At 44.2% G+C, this 18322-nt stretch overlaps 1 protein-coding gene across 1 annotated transcript in view; it reads left to right on the forward strand.

The window, feature by feature from the left end:
- Positions 1 to 18322, forward strand: part of dnah1 (dynein, axonemal, heavy chain 1) — a 532475-nt gene that overhangs the window by 79089 nt on the left and 435064 nt on the right. The window contains 2 exon segments of the mRNA XM_078543835.1: positions 6729 to 6954; positions 7937 to 8056. Coding sequence (XP_078399961.1) covers positions 6729 to 6954; positions 7937 to 8056 — 346 coding nt within the window.

The following is an 18322-nucleotide window of genomic DNA, read 5'->3' on the forward strand; positions in this document are numbered from 1 at the left end:
GAGGTAATGTAGGGCATGGTATAAATCAGGAAATTGGAGGTGCATGTAAGAAGGGTAACACAGTAATCATGGGGACTTTAATCTAACTATAGACGAGGTAAACCTAATTAGCACTGATGCTGTGGAGGACAAATTCCTAGAATGTATATGAGAGAATCTTCTAGAATGTATGTTGAGGAACCAACTAGAGAATGGACTTTTTTAGATCCAGTATTGTGCAATGAGAAAGGGCTAATTAATAATGTCATTGTAAAGGAGCCTTTAGGGAAGAGTGACCATAATATGATAGAATTTTACATTTAGTTTGAAAATTATGTCATTCAATCCAAAACTAGGATCTTAAATCTAAACTCAGGAAACTACGAAGGTATGAGGGGCAAGCTGGCTGTGATTGGGAAACTACATTAAAAGGTATGATGGTAGAGAGGCAATAGCTATCATTTAAAGAAGTAATATGTGGTTTACAGCAAATATACATTCCTTTGAGGCACAAAAACCCAACGGGAAAAGTGATCCAACTGAGGCTAACAAGAGAAGTTAAAGATTGTATTAGATCAAAGGAAGAGCCTTATAAAGTTGTCAAAAAAAGAGTAAGCCTGAGGAATGGGTGCATTTTAGAATTCAGCAAAGGAGGACCAAGAAACTGGTAAAGAAAGGGGAAATAAAATGTGAAAGTACACCAACAAAAAACATAAAAAAGGACTGTAAAATCTTCTATTGGTATGTATAAAAGGAAAAGATTAGCAAAGACAAATGTGGGCCTGTTACAGGCAGAGACAGGAGAGTTATAATGAGGAATAAGGAAATGGTAGAGAAACTAAACACATATTTTGTGTCTTCACGGAAAAAGACACAAAAAACCTCCCAGAAATACTAGAGAAATCAAGGGACCAGGAAGAATGAGGAACTGAAAGAAATTAATGGGACTGGAAGTTGGTAAACCCCCAGACCTGATGATCTACATCCGAGAGTGGTGAAAGAGGTAGCTCTGGAGATATTTGATGCACTATGCTGGAATAATTCCTGCAGATTGACAGGTTGTATATGTAACCCTGCTATTTAGAAAAGAGGGAGAGAAAAAACGGGAACTACAAACCTGTTAGCCTAACACCAGTAACAGGGAAATTGCTATTATAAAGGATGTGATAACTGATACTTAGAAAATAATGACATGATTGGGCAGAGTCAACATGGATTTGTGAAAGCGAAATGGTGTTTGACAAACCTGTTGGAGTTTTTTGAGGATGTAACTAGCAGAATAGATAAGGGGGAACCAGTGGATGTGGTCTATTTGAATATTCAGGAGATTTTCAAAAAGGTCCCACACAAGAGGTTAGTAAACAAAATTAGAGCACATTAGATAGGGACTAATATACTAGCACAGATTGAAAATTGCTTATTGGTTGGGAATTGAGAGAGGAATAAGTGGGCCATCCTCAGGTTGGCAGGCTGTAACTAGTGGGGTACTGCAAGGATCAGTGCTTGGGGCCCCAGCTTTTCGTAATCTTTTAAAATTTATTCATTCACGGGATGTGGGCTTCGCTGGCTGGGCCAGCATTTATTGCCCATCCCTAGTCACCCTTGAGAATGTGGTGGTGAGCTGCCTTCTTGAACCACTGCAGTCCATATCGTGTAGGTACTCCCACAGAGTTCAAGGATTTTGACCCAGCGACAGTGAAGGAACGGCGATATATTTCCAAGTAAGGATTGTGGGTGACTTGAAGGGGAACTTGGAGGTGGTGGTGTTCCCATTTATCTGCTGCCCTTGTCCTTCTAGGTGGTCGTGGTTGTGGGTTTGGAAGGTGCTGTCGAAGGAGCCTTGGTGAATTCCTGCAGTGCATCTTGTAGATGGTACACACTGCTGCTACTGTGCGTCAGTGGTGGAGAGAGTGAATGTTTATGGATGTGGTGCCAATCAAGCAGACTGCTTTGTCCTGGATGGTGTCCAGCTTCTTCAGTGTTGTAGGAGCTGCACTCATCCAGGCAAGTGGGGAGTATTCCACCACATCCCTGACTTGTGCCTTGTAGATGGTGGACAGGCTTTGAGGAGTCAGGAGGTGCGATACTTGTTGCACGATTCCTAGCCTCTGACCTGCTCTTGTAGTCACAGTATTTATATGGCTAGTCCAGTTCAGTTTCTGGTCAGTGGTAACCCCCAGGATGTTGATAGTTGGGGATTCAGTGATGGTAATGCTATCAAGGGGAGATGGTCGGATTCTCTCCTGTTGGAGATGGTCATTGCCTGGCACTTGTGTGGCGTGAATGTTATTTGCCACTTGTCAGCCCAAGCCTGGATATTGACCAGGTCTTGCTGCATTTGGACATGGAGCATGGATGATGAAGAACATTGTGCAATCATCAGCGAACATCCCCACTTCTGACCTTATGTTGGAAGGAATGATTTGGATGAGGGGACTAAATATAATATTTCCTAGTCTGCTGATGACATAAAACTAGGTGGAAATGTGAGTTGTGAGGGGAATGCAAAGAGGCTTCAAGGGGATTTAGACAAGCTAAGTGAGTTGGCAAGAACATGGCAGATGGAATATAATGTGAAAAAATGTGAAGTTATCCACTTTGGTAGGAAAAGCAGAAATTCAGAGTATTTCTTAAATGGTGAGAGATTGGGAAGTGTTGATGTCTGCTGAAAACTAACAGGCAGATGCAGCAAGCAATTAGGAATGCATATGGTATGTTGGCCTTTATTGTAAGAGGATTTGAGTACAGGAGTAAAGATGTCTTGCTGCAATTGTATAGAGCCTTGGTGAGAGTGCACCTGGTGTATTGTGTACAATTTTGGTCTCCTTACTGAGGGAAGGATATACTTGCCATAGAGGGAGTGCAATGCAAGTTCACCAAATTGATTGCTCGAAAGCGGGATTGTCCTATGAGGGTAGATTGAGGAGACTGGGCCTGCATTCTCTAGAGTTTAGAAAAACGAGAGGTGTTCTCATTGAGTACGTTCAAGACAGAGATTGATAGATTTCTAGATATTTAACAAATTTTTTTGTTATTTTTTTCATGGGATGCGGGTGTTGCTGGCTAGGCCAGCATTTATTTCCCATCCTTAATTGCCCTTGAGAAGGTTGGGTGAGCCACCTTAAATCGCTGTAGTCCATATTAAAGATGTCAAGGGATATGGAGATAGTGCGGAAAAATGTTGTTGAGGTAGAAGATCAGCCATGATCTATTGAATGGTGGAGCAGGCTGGAGGGGCCAAATGGCCCACTTCTGCTCCTATTTCCTATGTTTCCTATGTAAGGCCAAGCGGAGGCATGCAGTGATGGACCAGCTCAGCAAGTATGTATGGGGTCTCGCTGGAACCAAGCTGGCAGGCCCTGGCTAGGGGCTGGGGGGCTGGGGTAGATAGGCCAGGAGGTAGGGAAATCAGGGGTGTGTTTCACTTTTGGGATGTCCTCTGTAGGGGGTGCCCATTGAGAAGGGACCTACTCTTTCCCGCTATCAGACTGTGCAGGGAAAGCTGCTGGTTGGTTGCTTGGTGTGGACTTCTCCTGTCACCAGTTTAATCCTGGTGGTGGTGGCAAGATGAAGCCCTTAAGTGGGCATTTATTTTCCACTTAAGGGGCTCAAAGTGGGTGGGTCACCTGACACCTCCCCTGCCGCTGATAAAATTGCAGTAGGGTCAGATGTTGGCAGGTATGGTGGTATAGTGCCCACTGCATTTAACATGCAATCCTGCCTTCCAACCTGCTGGTGGCGAAGCGCTAAATCCATCCCTTGGATTTAGATTTAAGGGCTGCAGTCTGGGCGGCTGAATCCAGTGTCTTTCCAACACTGATTGAGAGACAGGAGGAGGAGGAGGAGCACTTCACTCCTGTCTCATAGGCAGAAATGCATCTATTACCAGCTTTGGCAAACCCACCCCACCCCACTCCCCACTCCATCATGACCTGAGATCTACCTGATTCACAGTCTCACTCCCAATCTGCGAACTCTTCAATCCTGGTGATTTCCTCCCAACTCATCATCTTCTAGGGCTCTCAATCTCTTCAGTCACTTTGTGATCTTTCACTGACCCAGGTTCTCCTACCAACGTGCGATCTCCTCGCCAATGATAACCCCGGTAAACTATCTCCCTCAATCTGTGATATCCCATATCTATCCTGAACCGACAATCTCTCCCCAACCCACAATCCCTGCTGACTATGATTGCCCCTGACCTGCAATCTTCCCTGACCCACAATATACTCCCCCCACAAACTACAATATCCTTTGCTTGCAGTCTGTCCTCAATCTACGATCTTCCCTGACCTATGATCTCTCCCAACCCATTAACACACTCATTCCGTGATATGCCCTGAACTCTCCCCAGTCCACGAACTCCCATGTGCCTCCCTTGACCCACAATCTCTTCAACACCCCACTAATAATCTTTCCAGTCTGCTATCTCTTCAACTGCCTCTCCTGCAATCTCCCTTTCAACCTGCAACCTCTTCAACTCCAGCAACATCTGCCCAAGCTGAAATCTCCATTGCAATTTCACTGATCCACAATCTCCCTCTCAATCTCTTCAAAGTTCTTTGTGATCTTCCTAACTCGCAATGTCTCTGACCAGCGATCTCTTCTACCCCACCACAATTTCCAATATCCATGATCTATTCAACCCCACCCCTTCAACCTTCTCCTCTACAACCTTCCATCCAACCCATCTTTTCAATCCCTCCACAATCTCACCAAATCATAATCTCTTCAACCACTCCTTGCAACTTTCTCAACCGTGATCTCTTCAATTACATCATGTTCTTCCAACCCACAATTTATTCAAATGATCTACAGTTCCCCTGGCCCACGACCTCCCCGCAATCTCTTCAAACCACCCTATAACCTCTTCAATCCGCAATATCGTCAAGCTCTTGTGATCACTTTGGCATGTGATTTCTTCATACCCCCATGACCTCTTGACATGCATTCACTTCAATCCCACTGTGATCTCCCTGACCTCTTGGCCCACAACTCTTCAACTTTTCCACAATCTCCCCCAACTTGTGATTTCCCTGGTCTATGATTTCCCCAAACCACCCCTCAGGAGATCTCTTTCCTTTCTGTTGTTTGGCTGCATCTCCTCAGTGCAAGCCATCCCACCCATGAGCCAAGTGGCCTCTCAGGAAAACTGCAAAGAGACCCTGATCTCCATGATATCTGCATCGCTGGGTGTTTTGTCTGCTATAATCTCACCCTGCACTCCCCCCACCTCCCCATAAATATCAGTGCCTAGTAATACCTACATGCAGAAAGAATTACAAGTGGTGAGAAGCAGGCTTAATCCACAACTCTGCTGCATTTTTAATCTGTGCTACAGTGTTATGGGGAGGTACCATGTAGAGGCCTGATGCTTCGTCTTTCAAAGCAGCATTGGTAGAGGCTGACAAAGAGGTTCTTTCTCCCAGTTTTTTCACTCGCAGTTTGTGAAACAAATTACAAAGAGAAATTATATTGGTGTAAGTGAAGATTTTTATTTCATTTTTGATCTTTAATTTTTAACTCATTATGAAGTTACTTTGCCTCCTGTTGAAGTTAATGTCAGAGAGCAAATCTAAACTATGGATCATGAAAGCTTATCGGGGATAGGCATGAATGTGAAGTTGAGGTTAAAATTAGATCAGCCGTGATCTTATTGAATGGTAGAGCAGGCTCGAGGGGCTGAGTGGCCTATTCCTAATTCGTACATTCATATGTTCATATGCATCTTCCAAAGCTCCAGTGACTCCTGCAACCCCTGAAATTGAGTTGAAAATTACACTTAATTTGTAACATACCTTCTGTGGGGGAGTTTTTAATGTGTATTCCATTAACTGAGTGTATTGCATCGTAATTGCTCTCTTTTAGTTACAGAGCTCTGTGATACGCAATTAAATAGCCCTAAAGTACAAAAAAATTGGACAATCCATAATTGAGGGATATAGTTTGATGTGCTGAATGGTCTTTCTCATTCTAGACTTTTTAAGAAATTGTCTAGGCATCCAACACCTTCCTATGATTGAATGGAATGCACCATGTGAGGAATTGCAAACATAACCCAACATCATGCTACCCAAATGCATTGGAGCACCAACATACTATGCTACTAGTATCTGTCTGTCCATTGTGTTCTTCACCAACTGTAGGTTTGAACTCAAGCCTCACATTTGAGATTCTTGAGCTACTTACTGAGGCAGAGAAGTTGAAGGTGTCTCCCGTTTCTCAAATTTTGTTTTTATTCTTAGAGTAGCTCTCATGGGTTGATTGCAACCAAGGCTAAAGAGTCCCACCTACCCTTTATGAGGAGGAAAGTCCCCCATACCCATCTGATTCTAGTGCTTCCACTAGATACCAACCCAGCGTTCAGAGCCACCGCTCCACTCACCAAGACTGTTTGGAGTGGCGCCCAAACTCAATTCTTATGATGCAGAGGTGGGGATATTCTCCCTAATTCCTGAGCCAAACTCTAAACACAAGCCTGCCACTGGATGTCAATGCAACATTTGGAGATCATATTCTCGTCTTCACTCACTGCAGCTGTCTGAAGGGGGACTCAAACCTACTACCTGTTGATTTAGATATGGGAATAATACTGCATTGCCAAAGGCTGCTGCATAAACAAAATTAAGGGCTCACATACAGGTTGGGTAGATCCACAATAAGTGCTTTGATTTATAAAAGCATCTCAGGTTGCAGAGGTTAAATTTCTAATATCTATACTTCTTAATTGTTTGTGTTACAAACTGTAGAGCCTTCAGCAATCTGGATCCTACAGTTCAGGAGGTGAAATTGGAAGTGGAACGGCATTTGAAGAAGAAAAATCAGATAGAGAACACGATTCCTGGCACGATCACCATTGGACCCTTTGTTATAAGTGTGGAATCATTGCGGACCAACCTTTCCAAAAAATGCTATAACTTGGCGCAAGCTATATTGAAAATGTTTGCCAAAAAACTTCAGATACAAGTGGAAGAGGTAATTTTTAAAAAAATCAGACTTTAATTAGCTGTGGTACTCAACAACTGTTATCACTTAATTCCAGATTGCCCATTAGTCTGAACCAGCTGTGTTCTAACTCTAAATGATGTGCATATGAATTAATTCCTGGATGTTCTGTTGTTCCTTTGCTTTTAAATGAATAAATGATTGGCCATGATTCCATACTGTGATGAAGTCAATAGATTTGCATGAGTTGTACATAGAATAATCAAGTTTGTTATAGACTGAAATAAAAATAAGGGATATGAGTGGTTTATACTGTATATGGAACAGACGCATGGGAGTGGACTACTGGAGAAATCTAATCAGGGTTTGCATGATTTAGATGTAAAATAAGGTACCTCAGAATGTGTTATGGGCTCTACTTTGAAGAATGTTTGGGATAGTTCATATATGGAAAAATGAATGTCGAAGGGTATTAAAATGACTAGAGCCAAGTATTAGAGGAGAAGGAATGTCCAGTGGGTGTATTTGAGATCCCACAGAACTATTCAAAGAAAAACAGGGGAGTTGTCCTGGTCAATATTTATCCCGCAAAAAAATCACAAAAAACAGACTTATTGCTGTTTGAGAGACCTTGCTTTCTACAAAATTTGCCTACGCTTTAAAAGCACTTAATTGACTGTGAAATGCTTTGGGATATCCTAAGGAAATGAAAGGTTCTATATAAATGCAAGTTATTTATTTATTTCTCCCAATCAATGCCTAAAATCTATTCAGAACAGCCTTAGTCTAGAAGTGAGATGCTTTTCCGTTGGGGGGAAGCAAAATTGGAATCAAGGCAACTTGCAGATCCCTTATGCATTCTCTTACTGCTTCTGGTGGAGGCCTGATGACAGATTGCCTTGCTGTCAGTTAATATACAGAAGATGTTAAGAAAGCAGGAAAATTGGAAGGGTAATCATTAAAAGATTATTTGATTTTTGTGTAATGATTCAATGTAATTTCTATCCTTTAGATCAATGATGATTTCAAAATGATCAATAGAAAATTGTTTGAAAAGCCTAATACTATTGAAGAGTTGACAGAGCACCGGGAATGGATGAAGAAAATTCCTGAAATGCTGAAAACAAATGAGGTATGAATATATATAAACATGGAACAAGAAAAGACCATTTAGTCCATCAAGCCCCTTTCTTACAATCATGGATTATGTTCCACCCATTTAATCTCCTGAGAGAAACTTCAACATCATTATTTCTTGATCCAAACAGCTATTGAGTAAAACCACAGACTACTGACCCACAATTGCATCTACTATTCATTGTGGATTGGCTAACCACAGCCCCCAACCACAGACAGCAAATGTAGTTTGGTTTAAAAACAAAAATATGCTAAAAAACTCAGCAGGTCTGGCAGCATCTGTGGAGAGAGAAACAGAGTTAATGTTTCGAGTCCATATGACTTCTTCAGAGCTAAGGAGAAGTAGAAATGTGATGGATTTTATACTGTTTAAGAGGGGGTGGAGCAATGTAGAAGGTCAGGGATAGGTGGGAGCTAAGGAAAGATTCACAAAGATGTCATGGACACAAGACTAAGGGAGTGTTAACAGTAGTGGTAAAGACTAAAGAGGGTGCTAATAATGGCACAAAGGTAAGATCAGGGGCATATAACATTAGACCAGCAGAGGAGCGAATGACAAAGAGGGGTGAGAGAGAAGGAAAATCCATGGCAGGAATCAGGTTCTTCAAAGCTGGCGAAGTTTTTTTCTCCCTGAGTTTGTTGGCTCGAACTTGTCCAATGCCTGGAGTCCTTGTTCTGTAGTTCTTGAACTGGTGTCCATATATCCAACATGCTTGGGCAGCACAGTCATATGGTGGACACTCTAGGAGAAGAGGATATATAGTAATCATCTAAATATACGGTTAAGTCGGCAAATTGATGGGGCTATTCGATTCTACCTTAGAGGCACTGGCCAGACTTGCACAATGGAATATACATAGGCTAGATATTTTGCAGCTTATGAGGCATTCAAAAATATATTCTCTTAAATGTTATCAAAAGAAATAGTGTCATAGAGTTTATAGCACGGAAAGAGGCCCTTCAGCCCATCGTGTCCGCGCCGGTCATCAAGTCCCTATCTACTCTAATCCAATTTTCCAGCACTTGGCCCGTAGCCTTGTATGCTATGGCATTTCAGTAGTTCATCTAAATACTTCTTAAATGCTGTGAGGGTTCCTGCCTCTACCACCCTTTCAGGCAGTGAGTTCCTGATACCCCCTATCCTCTGGGTGAAAAAAAATTTCCTCAAATCCCCTCTAAACCCCCTGCCCCTTACCTTAAATCTATGCCCCCTTGTTATTGACTCCTCCATTAAAGGGAAAAGTTTCTTATCTACCCTATCTATGCCCCTCAAAATTTTGTACACCTCTAACAGGTCCCCCCTCAGCCTTCTCTGCTCCAAGGAAAACAACCCTAGCCTATCCAATCTCTCTTCATAACTGAAACACTTCAGCCCAGGCAACATCCTGGTGAATCTCCTCTGCACCCTCTCTAGTGCAATCAAATCTTTCCATGAAAACTACCTTAACTGTATTAAGGTTTGTCTCAACCTATTAGTTTATTCATCAGGGAGTATATTTTAAAAGTTAGTGATTCCAGAGAAAACTTTCAAATTATATTTTGGCAAATCCAGCACATCCAACTTGCAGATTATTGGCCATTATGGCCATGGATGATTTTCAAACGTCTGGTGAAGTTGCCTAAAACGAGCATCAAGCCCATTTACATGTGTCAAAGAGGGGCCTAAAGCCTTTTTGAGGATCCCTCATTGTGCTACCCTGAGCGGAGCTGAAGCTGATGCCAGTCCTGCTTCTCTCAGGATTTGAACATGTAGCCAGGACGAACAAGAATGCTCTGTCACCCTGTTAGTGGCCAAAGAGGTACAATTTTTAAATTTATTTGTTTTCCCACATATGACTACACGATTTCAAAGTAAAATGAAGCTTCTTGCAATCTCATGACAGCTCTGACATCTTGGGGTTTTTATTAATCCTTTTGTGCATACGCATCCATTTCAGAACTCTGAATATGTACTCAATCAATTGTACCCATGCATCTGCCTAAACTTCGGAGAGCCAACAGTGGAGAAAACCAGAAGTGGGGCTTGCTGAAAGCACTTTGCTCTGCTGAACCTGGAGCCTGAAACTGCCCTGGATATGGGGCTAGCTTCGACAGTTTGACAGAGCCTGACTAGGATAAATCATTGTGAATGGTAGAACCATCACTTAATAAGCCTTGGGCAACCTGTAGCAACATGAAACTATCACGGCATAAGGATACGAAATACTTCTCTCATCACAAGTCACGTACATTGTCCCATGGTACCTAAGCACTGATGTGTAGTTCACGACCTACAAAATCTAATTCTGTTCGAGTTGCCGCCTTCTTAGGCAGTCCCCCGGGATCAAAGATAACTTTCTTCCACTCTGGGGTTGTGGGTCCTGAGGTGAATAAAAAGTCCAATGCTGGATCTGCACACTCTGCCATAGATGGGGCAGGTAGTGTTTGATGAAGCCAATGGGTGGGAAGCTTGAATTTTGGTATGCTGCTGTTTCTGCTGTTTGCGCTTGGCCTCCGCCTGGGTCTGCTGAAGATACTCAATAGTTGACACCTTCGTGAAAGTTTCTTTTCCAGTTTGAGCAGTCTTGAGCAAGAGATTCCCATAGATTGATGGGGATGTTGCATTTTTTTCAGGAAGGCTTTGAGGACGTCCCTGCAATGTTTCCTCTGCCCCCCTGGTAACCACTTGCTGTGGCGAAGCTCAGAGTAAAGAGCGGGAGAGATAAGGGCTCAGAGTTTCCTGAAAACTTGCATTGAAGCAATAAAGATCAAGGAAACTTGTGCGTAAGCGAGTTATGCATATTTTTTAATGCTACACCCAAATTTCCTTGAACGTTTACATCAACTTCACAAAGCCTCCATAAAAAACTTCTACCGATCAGTAACTGCCTTTAAGCAAAAATGCAGGTCACCTGACTTTCCTAAATATACTCCAGGAGCAGGTTGTAAATTGATGGCTAAAATTTTAGGTGCAACAGTGCCCAAAGTATTTTTTTTGGGGGTGGCATTTCCTCTGCATTTTGCAAAGCAAATACTCAGCATAAAAGATGAAGAAAACTTGGTTGAAAATGTTATGCACATCATTATGCTATGCCTGAATTTCCATAAGACTATAAGACGATGAGTCCAGCAGTGAGTCTGAGGATGAGCGTGCACAGGGAAATGCTGAAGGGGTAGACGCTGACCTGGGCATACTCCAGGGAGGCAGGGACACATGGGAGGCTTTAATCCAACGAACCTTCAGCTAGCACACCACAGATGGACCACCTGGACAAGCCTGGGCTGTAGGCTCGATACCCGAGTGCAAAATCTGCCAGGTTAGGAACAGTCACTAAGGGCATTGTTAATAAAGCTAAATCTCCAATCAAGCACTCATTACAGTTTTGGAAACCTTGCACATGCAAAAGAAAAGAGGCTCCCTCAGCCATGGTGACATATCTAAATTTATTCTGTCAAGCAAAACAACTTATTCCAAAAAAAAAAGAGATTAGTGTTACCAAACAAAACAAATCATAAGGACCTCATCTCGGGCCAACACAAAAGCACCAGTGAAAAACCCATAGTGTGCCTCAGGTGCCTTATGTTTGTTTCTGGGTGCTACGTCTTGATGCTGCCCCATCGCTCGGAGTGGATTCTGAGACAGCCTGTTGACTCTGCTGTCCTTGATGGCCTTGGCGGTCGTCCTCTGGCCCGTGGAGCCAGTGCTGGCCCTGCCTGGGAGAATCTGCAAATTCCACAGCTGGCATCTCCCCCGTCGTCGCAGCCTCACCAGATGCTATGGTCACTGGGAGAGGGGCGTAGGAGCTGCCACCCTCATCTGGAGCACCCTGAGAGGTGCCCACAGAGACGCCTGGCAGCTGCTGCGCTGACGTGAGGTCGCTTCAGACCTCCCTGCTCACTGTGGATGGATGGGCACTGAGCTGGGAAAGTTGATGCCCAAACCATCTCCCACACTGGCACTGACCAGTTGAGGTCAATGCCAATGTGAGGACTTGCTGGTCAGAGCGCATCCCCAGGAAACCCTGATTGGTCTCCTGGAGGAGGCTCTCCACGAGAGTCGCCACTCTCTATGGAGAACGCATGGCGCTCGGACATGTGGCTCGTTGCTTTGGCAGTTGTCTGTGTAGACTCCACCACCACGGAGACCAAGCCAAGCATAGCCTCATGTAGCTCCCCCTGATGCTCATGCACACCCAGCCGCATTTCCTGCCCCTGCTGCGTCATGGGTGACTTGAGGCACAGGGATGGTGTACTAAAAGGGTCAACAAACAAGGCTTTATGGATTGAGCTTGGAAATAAAAAAAGGGGCAGTCACACTACTGGGAGTATACTACAGACCCCCAAATAGTGAAAGGGAGATAGAAGAACAAATATGTAGGCAAATTTCTGCTTGTAAGAACAAGAGGGCAATAATAGTAGGAGACTTCAACTATCCTAATATCAACTGGGATTCAAACAATATAAGGGGCACTGAAGGAGAAAAATTCATTCAGTGTGTCCAGGAAAATTTTCAACCAATTAGTGACAAACCCAACAAGAGGAGATGCAATTCTAGACCTAGTCTTGGGGAACGAAGAAGGGCAAGTGGGTGAAGTGACAGTTGGTGACCATATTGGAGACAGTGATCACAATTCAGTTAGATTTAGCATTACCATGGAAAAGGACAGAGATCAGGGCAGGAGTAAAAGTCTTGAACTGGGGGAAGGTAAATTTTGCAGAAATGAGAAGGGACTTGGCTGAGGTGGACTGGACAGCACTGCTGGAGGATAAAGCAGTGGAAAACCAGTGGGAAGCACTAAAAAGCAAGATCCTAATTGTACAAAGTAGACATGTCCCCTACAAAAATAAAAGTGGTACTGCCAAATCTAGACCCCCCCTGGTTGTCTAGAGGAATACAGAGGAAGATCAAACAGAAAAAGAAAGCGTAAAATAGGCACAAAGAACTAAGCACTGTAGATAGCCCAGACTAATATAGGAGGTGGAGGGACAAAGAAAAAAAGGAAATAAGGAAATCAGAGAGGGCATGAAAAAAAGATTATCAAGTAAAGTTAAAGATAACCCAAAGATGTTTTACCAATACATTAATGCTAAAAAGGTTAAAGTTAAGGAAAAAGTGGGACCTATCAGATGAAGATGGAAACTTGTGTGTAGATGCAGAGGCTGTGAGAAGGGTTTAGAATGAATATTTTGTCTCCGTGTTTACAAAGGAAAGGGAGGATGTAGATATAGTAGTCCAGGAGGAACACTGCGAGATATTGGATGGGATAGTCATAAAGAGAGAGGAAGTACTCGAAAGGTTGAAATCCTTGAAAGTTGATAAGTCACCAGGGCCAGATGGATTGTTTCCGAGGCTGCTGAAGGAAGTCAGGGAGGAGATAGCAGATGCTCTGAGGATGATTTTCCAATCTTCACTTGATACAGGGGAGGTACAGGAGGCCTGGAGAAATGCAAATGTAGTTCCATTGTTTAAAAAGGGATCAAAGGAAATACCAAACAATTATAGGCCAGTTAGTCTTACATCAGTGGTGAGCAAATTAGTAGAATCATTCCTGAGATAGGATTAACTGACATGTGGAAAGGCATGGACTAGTCAGGGATGGTCAGCATGGATTTGTTAAAGGAAGGTCTTGCCTCAAATTTAATTGAATTCTTTGAGGAAGTGACAAGAAGGGTTGACGAAGGTAGTGCAGTGGATGTTGTGTACATGGATTTTAGCAAGGCATTTGACAAGGTCCCACATGGCAGATTGGTCAGGAAAGGAAAAGCCCATGGGATTCAGGGTAATGTGGCAAACTGGATAAAAGGTTGGCTTTGTAAGAGGAAACAAAGGGTAATGGTTGATGGATGCCCTTGCGAATGGAAAGTTGTCTCAAGTGGTGTTTCACAGGGCTTGGTGTTAGGACCCTTGCTGTTTTTGTCATATATTAACAATTTGGACGTGAGCGTGGGGGGCACGATTGGGAAATTTTCAGATGTCACAAAGGTTGGACAAGTAGTGGATAGTGTAGAGGATAGCCATAATCTCCAAAACGATATAGATGGGTTGATGGAGTGGGTGGTAAAGTGGCAGGTGGATTTTAACATAGAAATGTGAGGTCATACATTTAGGGAGGTCAAACAGTTAGAGATTACACAATAAATGGGAATATACTAAGAGGGGTAGATGAAGCGAGAGATCTTAGCATACAAGTACACAGGTCCCTGAAGGCAGTAGTTCAAGTAGACAAGGTTGTAAAGAAGGCAAATGGAATGCTCTCCTTCATTGGCAGAGGTATAGAATATAAAAGTAAGGATATAATGTTGGAATTGTATAAAACACTGGTGAGGCCACAACTGGAGTATTGTGTGCAGTTCTGGTCACCACATTACAGGAAGGACGTAATAGTTCTGGAGAGAGTGCAGAGGAGGTTTACAAGAATGTTGCCAGGGTTAGAAAAATGTAGCTATGAGGAGAGATTGGATAGGTTGGGGTTATTTTCCTTAGAACTAAGAAGGCTGAGAGGTGACTTGATTGAGCTGTACAAAATTATGAGGGGAATAGATAGAGTGGACAGGATAAATTTGTTTCCCTTGGTGGAGAATTCTAGAACCAGGGGACATAGATTCAAGATAAGTGGCAGAAGGTGTAGGGGGGACATGAGGAAGAACTTTTTTACGCAGAAGTGGGTGTCTGGGATTCGCTGCCCAAGTTGGTGGTAGAGGCAGAAACTCTAAACTCTTTTAAAAAGTATCTGGATCTGCACCTTAGGTGCTGTAAGCTGCAGGGCTATGGGCAGGGTGCAGGAAGGTGGGATTAGAAAGGGCACTTGGGTGTCCTCGGGCTGGCATGGACAAGATGGGCCGAATGGCCTCCTTCTGTGCTGTAACTTTTCTATGGTTCTATCGTCAGTAGCCATCAGAGTCGTGGTTGAGGGAAGCGCAGGATCGGCAGCTCAACATTCTGGGATATAGAATCTTCAGGCGAGACAGAGGAGGGGGTAAAAGAGGAGGAGGGGTTGCATTATTAGTTAAGGAGTCAGTTACTGCAGTGAGGAGAGATGATATCTTGGAGGGGGCATCGAATGAAGCTTTGTGGGTAGAGCTTAGGAATGAAAAAAGGGCAGCCACATTGTTAGGTATTTATCATAGACCCCCAGATAATCAGCGGGAAATTGAGGAGCAAATATGTGCACAATTTGTGGAGGTGTGTAAAAACAATAACAATAGGGTAATTATATTAGGTGATTTCAACTTTCCCACCATTAATTGGGATAGACAGTGTTAAGGGCTTGGATGGAGTGGATTTCTTGAAATGTGTACAGGAGAACGTTTTAGATCAATATGTAGAGGGTCCAACAAGGGACGGTGCATTGCTGGACCTAATTCTGGGGAATGAAGCCGGACAGGTGGCTGAGGTGGTGGTTGGCGAGCATTTTAGCGATAGTGACCACAACGTGGTACAGTTTAAGTTTGTTATGGACAAAAATTGACAAGTTGCAAAAAAATGTTTTGGATTGGGGGAGAATGGATTTTAATAAAATAAGGAAGGATCTGGCCAAGGTAGACTGGGAACAGTTACTTGTGGGGAAAGCTACGGAGGAACAGTGGGGGTGTGGGGGGCGGGGGGCGGTGTTCAAAAAGGAAATGGGGAGGGTACAGGCTCAACATGTTCCCTCTAGGGTGATAGGAAGGAGTAACAAGCCCAGAGAACCATGGATGACCAGAGATATTCAGGTTACGATGAGAAGGAAAAGAGAGGCTTTTAGCAGGTATAAGGGAAGCAAATCAGCAGAGGCATTAGTGGAGTACAGACAGTGCAGGGTGGAGCTTAAGAAAGCAATTAGGAGAGCAAAGAGGGGATATGAGAACGCTTTGGCTGGTAAAAGTAGGGAAAATCCCAAGATATTCTATAAGTATATCAATGGGAAGAGGATAACCAGGGAAAGAGTAGGGTCCATAAGGGACCAATCTATGGGTGGAGCCAGAGGACATTGCTAGAGTGTTGAATGAATACTTCACGTCTGTCTTCACCCAAGAGAATGAGGATGAAGGTATTGAACTCAGGGAGAGAGACTGCAAGGTTCTTAAGTAAATTGATATAGGGAGTGACAAGGTATTGGAGGTGTTGGCAGGCTTAAAAGTGGACAAATCTCCAGGTCCAGATGATTTGTGTCCCAGACTGCTGAGGGAGGCAAGGCAGGAGATCGCAGGGGCTCTGACCCAAATTTTAATTCCTCTCTGGCCACAGGGGAGGTGCCAGAGGACTGGAGAACAGCTAATGTGGTTCCGCCATTTAATAAGGGTTGTAGAGATAAGCCAGGGAACTAAAGGCCAGTGAGTCTCACGTCAGTGGTAGGGAAACTATTGGAGAAATTTCTGAAGGAGAATATCTTTCTCCACTTGGAGAGGGAAGGTTTGATCATGGATAGTCAGCATGGCTTTGTCAGAGGGAGGTCATGCCTAACAAATTTGATTGAATTTTTTGAGGAGGTGACCAAGTGTGTAGATGAGGGTAGTGCAGTTGATGTAGTTTATTTGGATTTCAGCAAAGCCTTTGACAAGGTCCCACATGGGAGACTTATAAAGAAGTCAAATGCACATGGGATACAGGGTAATTTGATAAGGTGGATTCAAAATTGGCTTAGTTGTAGGAGGCAGAGGGTAATGACAGAAGGCTGCTTTAGTGACTGGAAGCCAGTGTCCAGTGGCGTACCACAGGGGTTGTGCTCAGTCCCCTATTATTTGTCATTCATATAAACGACATAGATGACTATGTGGGGGGTAGGATTAGTAAGTTTGCGGATGACACAAAGATTGGCTGGGTGGTTAACAGTGAGGTTGAGTGTCTTGGGCTACAGGAAGATATAGATGGGATAGTCAAATGGGCAGATAAGTGACAGATGGAATTTAACCCTGAAAAAAGTGAGGTGATACACTTTGGAAGGAGTAATTTGACACGGAAGTATTCAATGAACGGCATGGCACTAGGAAGTTCTGAGGAACAAAGGGACCTTGGCGTGTGTGTCCAAAGATCTCTGAAGGCAGAGGGGCATGTTAGTGGGGTGGTGAAAAGGCATATGGGACACTAGCCTTTATGAATCGAGGCATAGATTACAAAAGTAGGGATGTCATGTTGGAGTTGTATAGAACCTTGGTAAGGCCACAGCTGGAGTACTGTGTGCAGCTCTGATCGCCACATTGTAGGAAGGATGTGATTGCACTGGAGGGGGTGCAGAGGAGATTCACCAGGATGTTGCCCTGGATGAAACATTTAAGTTATGAAGAGAGGTTGGATAGACTTGGGTTGTTTTTGTTGGAGCAGAGAAGACTGAGGGGCGACCTGATCGAGGTGTACAAGATTATGAAGGCATGGACAGGGTGGATAGGGAGCAACTGTTCCCCTTAGTTGAAGGGTCAGTCACAAGGGGGCATAAGTTCAAGGTGAGGGGCAGGAGGTTTAGGGGGATGTGAGGAAAAACTTTTTTCACCCAGAGGGTGGTGACGGTCTGGAATGCACTGCCTGGGAGGGTGGTGGAGGCAGGTTACCTCACATCCTTTAAAAAGTACCTGGATGAGCACTTGGCACGTCATAACATTCAAGGCTATGGGCCAAGTGCTGGTAAATGGAATTAGGTAGGTAGGTCAGGTGTTCCTCACGTGTCAGTGCAGACTCAATGGGTCGAAGGGCCTCTTCTGCACTGTGATTCTGTGATCAGGCACCGACTGAGCATGTGCCTGGATCCCTGCAGCCCTCTGACTGCTGACGCCATGGGCACTCTGTCTCTGCCAGCCCTCCAGTGACTGTGAAGTGCCCTCACCACTGTGCCCCGGGACACTAGCTGATGTTCTAACTCCCACAGAGGTGCTAGTATCTGTGCTGGTGCCTGCCTGGCAGGGATGGTGTGACACTGGCGAGGCTTCAGGTGAGGGAGTCTCTGCTGCTGCTGCTGCTCCTCCTCCTGGCCCTGCTACGCTGATGCTGAAAGGAAGAACAAGGACATTAGATCAGTTAACGTGGAGACAATGACAGAGTGCATCCCTGTCCCCCAGATCATTATGCACTCATCCTTCCATAAGCAATGGTCAAGCCATATTGCAAAATTAAATCACTTAGCATGCAGCACTGCTGTGGCTGTTGGGAGAACAATGCTGATCTCACTGCTGGGCAAACATACCTGTCTGTAGCATCCCAGCCTCACCGACACCAGTGGACCTGGGCACATGGCGCCTCTCCAGATCCAGGGCCTCCTGCTCAAACCGGCTGAGAATGGCTAACTGCGCCTGGCCACTGCCAGTCCTCACA

Source organism: Cetorhinus maximus, chromosome 6, assembly GCF_964194155.1.
Source record: "Cetorhinus maximus chromosome 6, sCetMax3.hap1.1, whole genome shotgun sequence".
NCBI classification, from domain to species: Eukaryota; Metazoa; Chordata; class Chondrichthyes; order Lamniformes; family Cetorhinidae; genus Cetorhinus; species Cetorhinus maximus.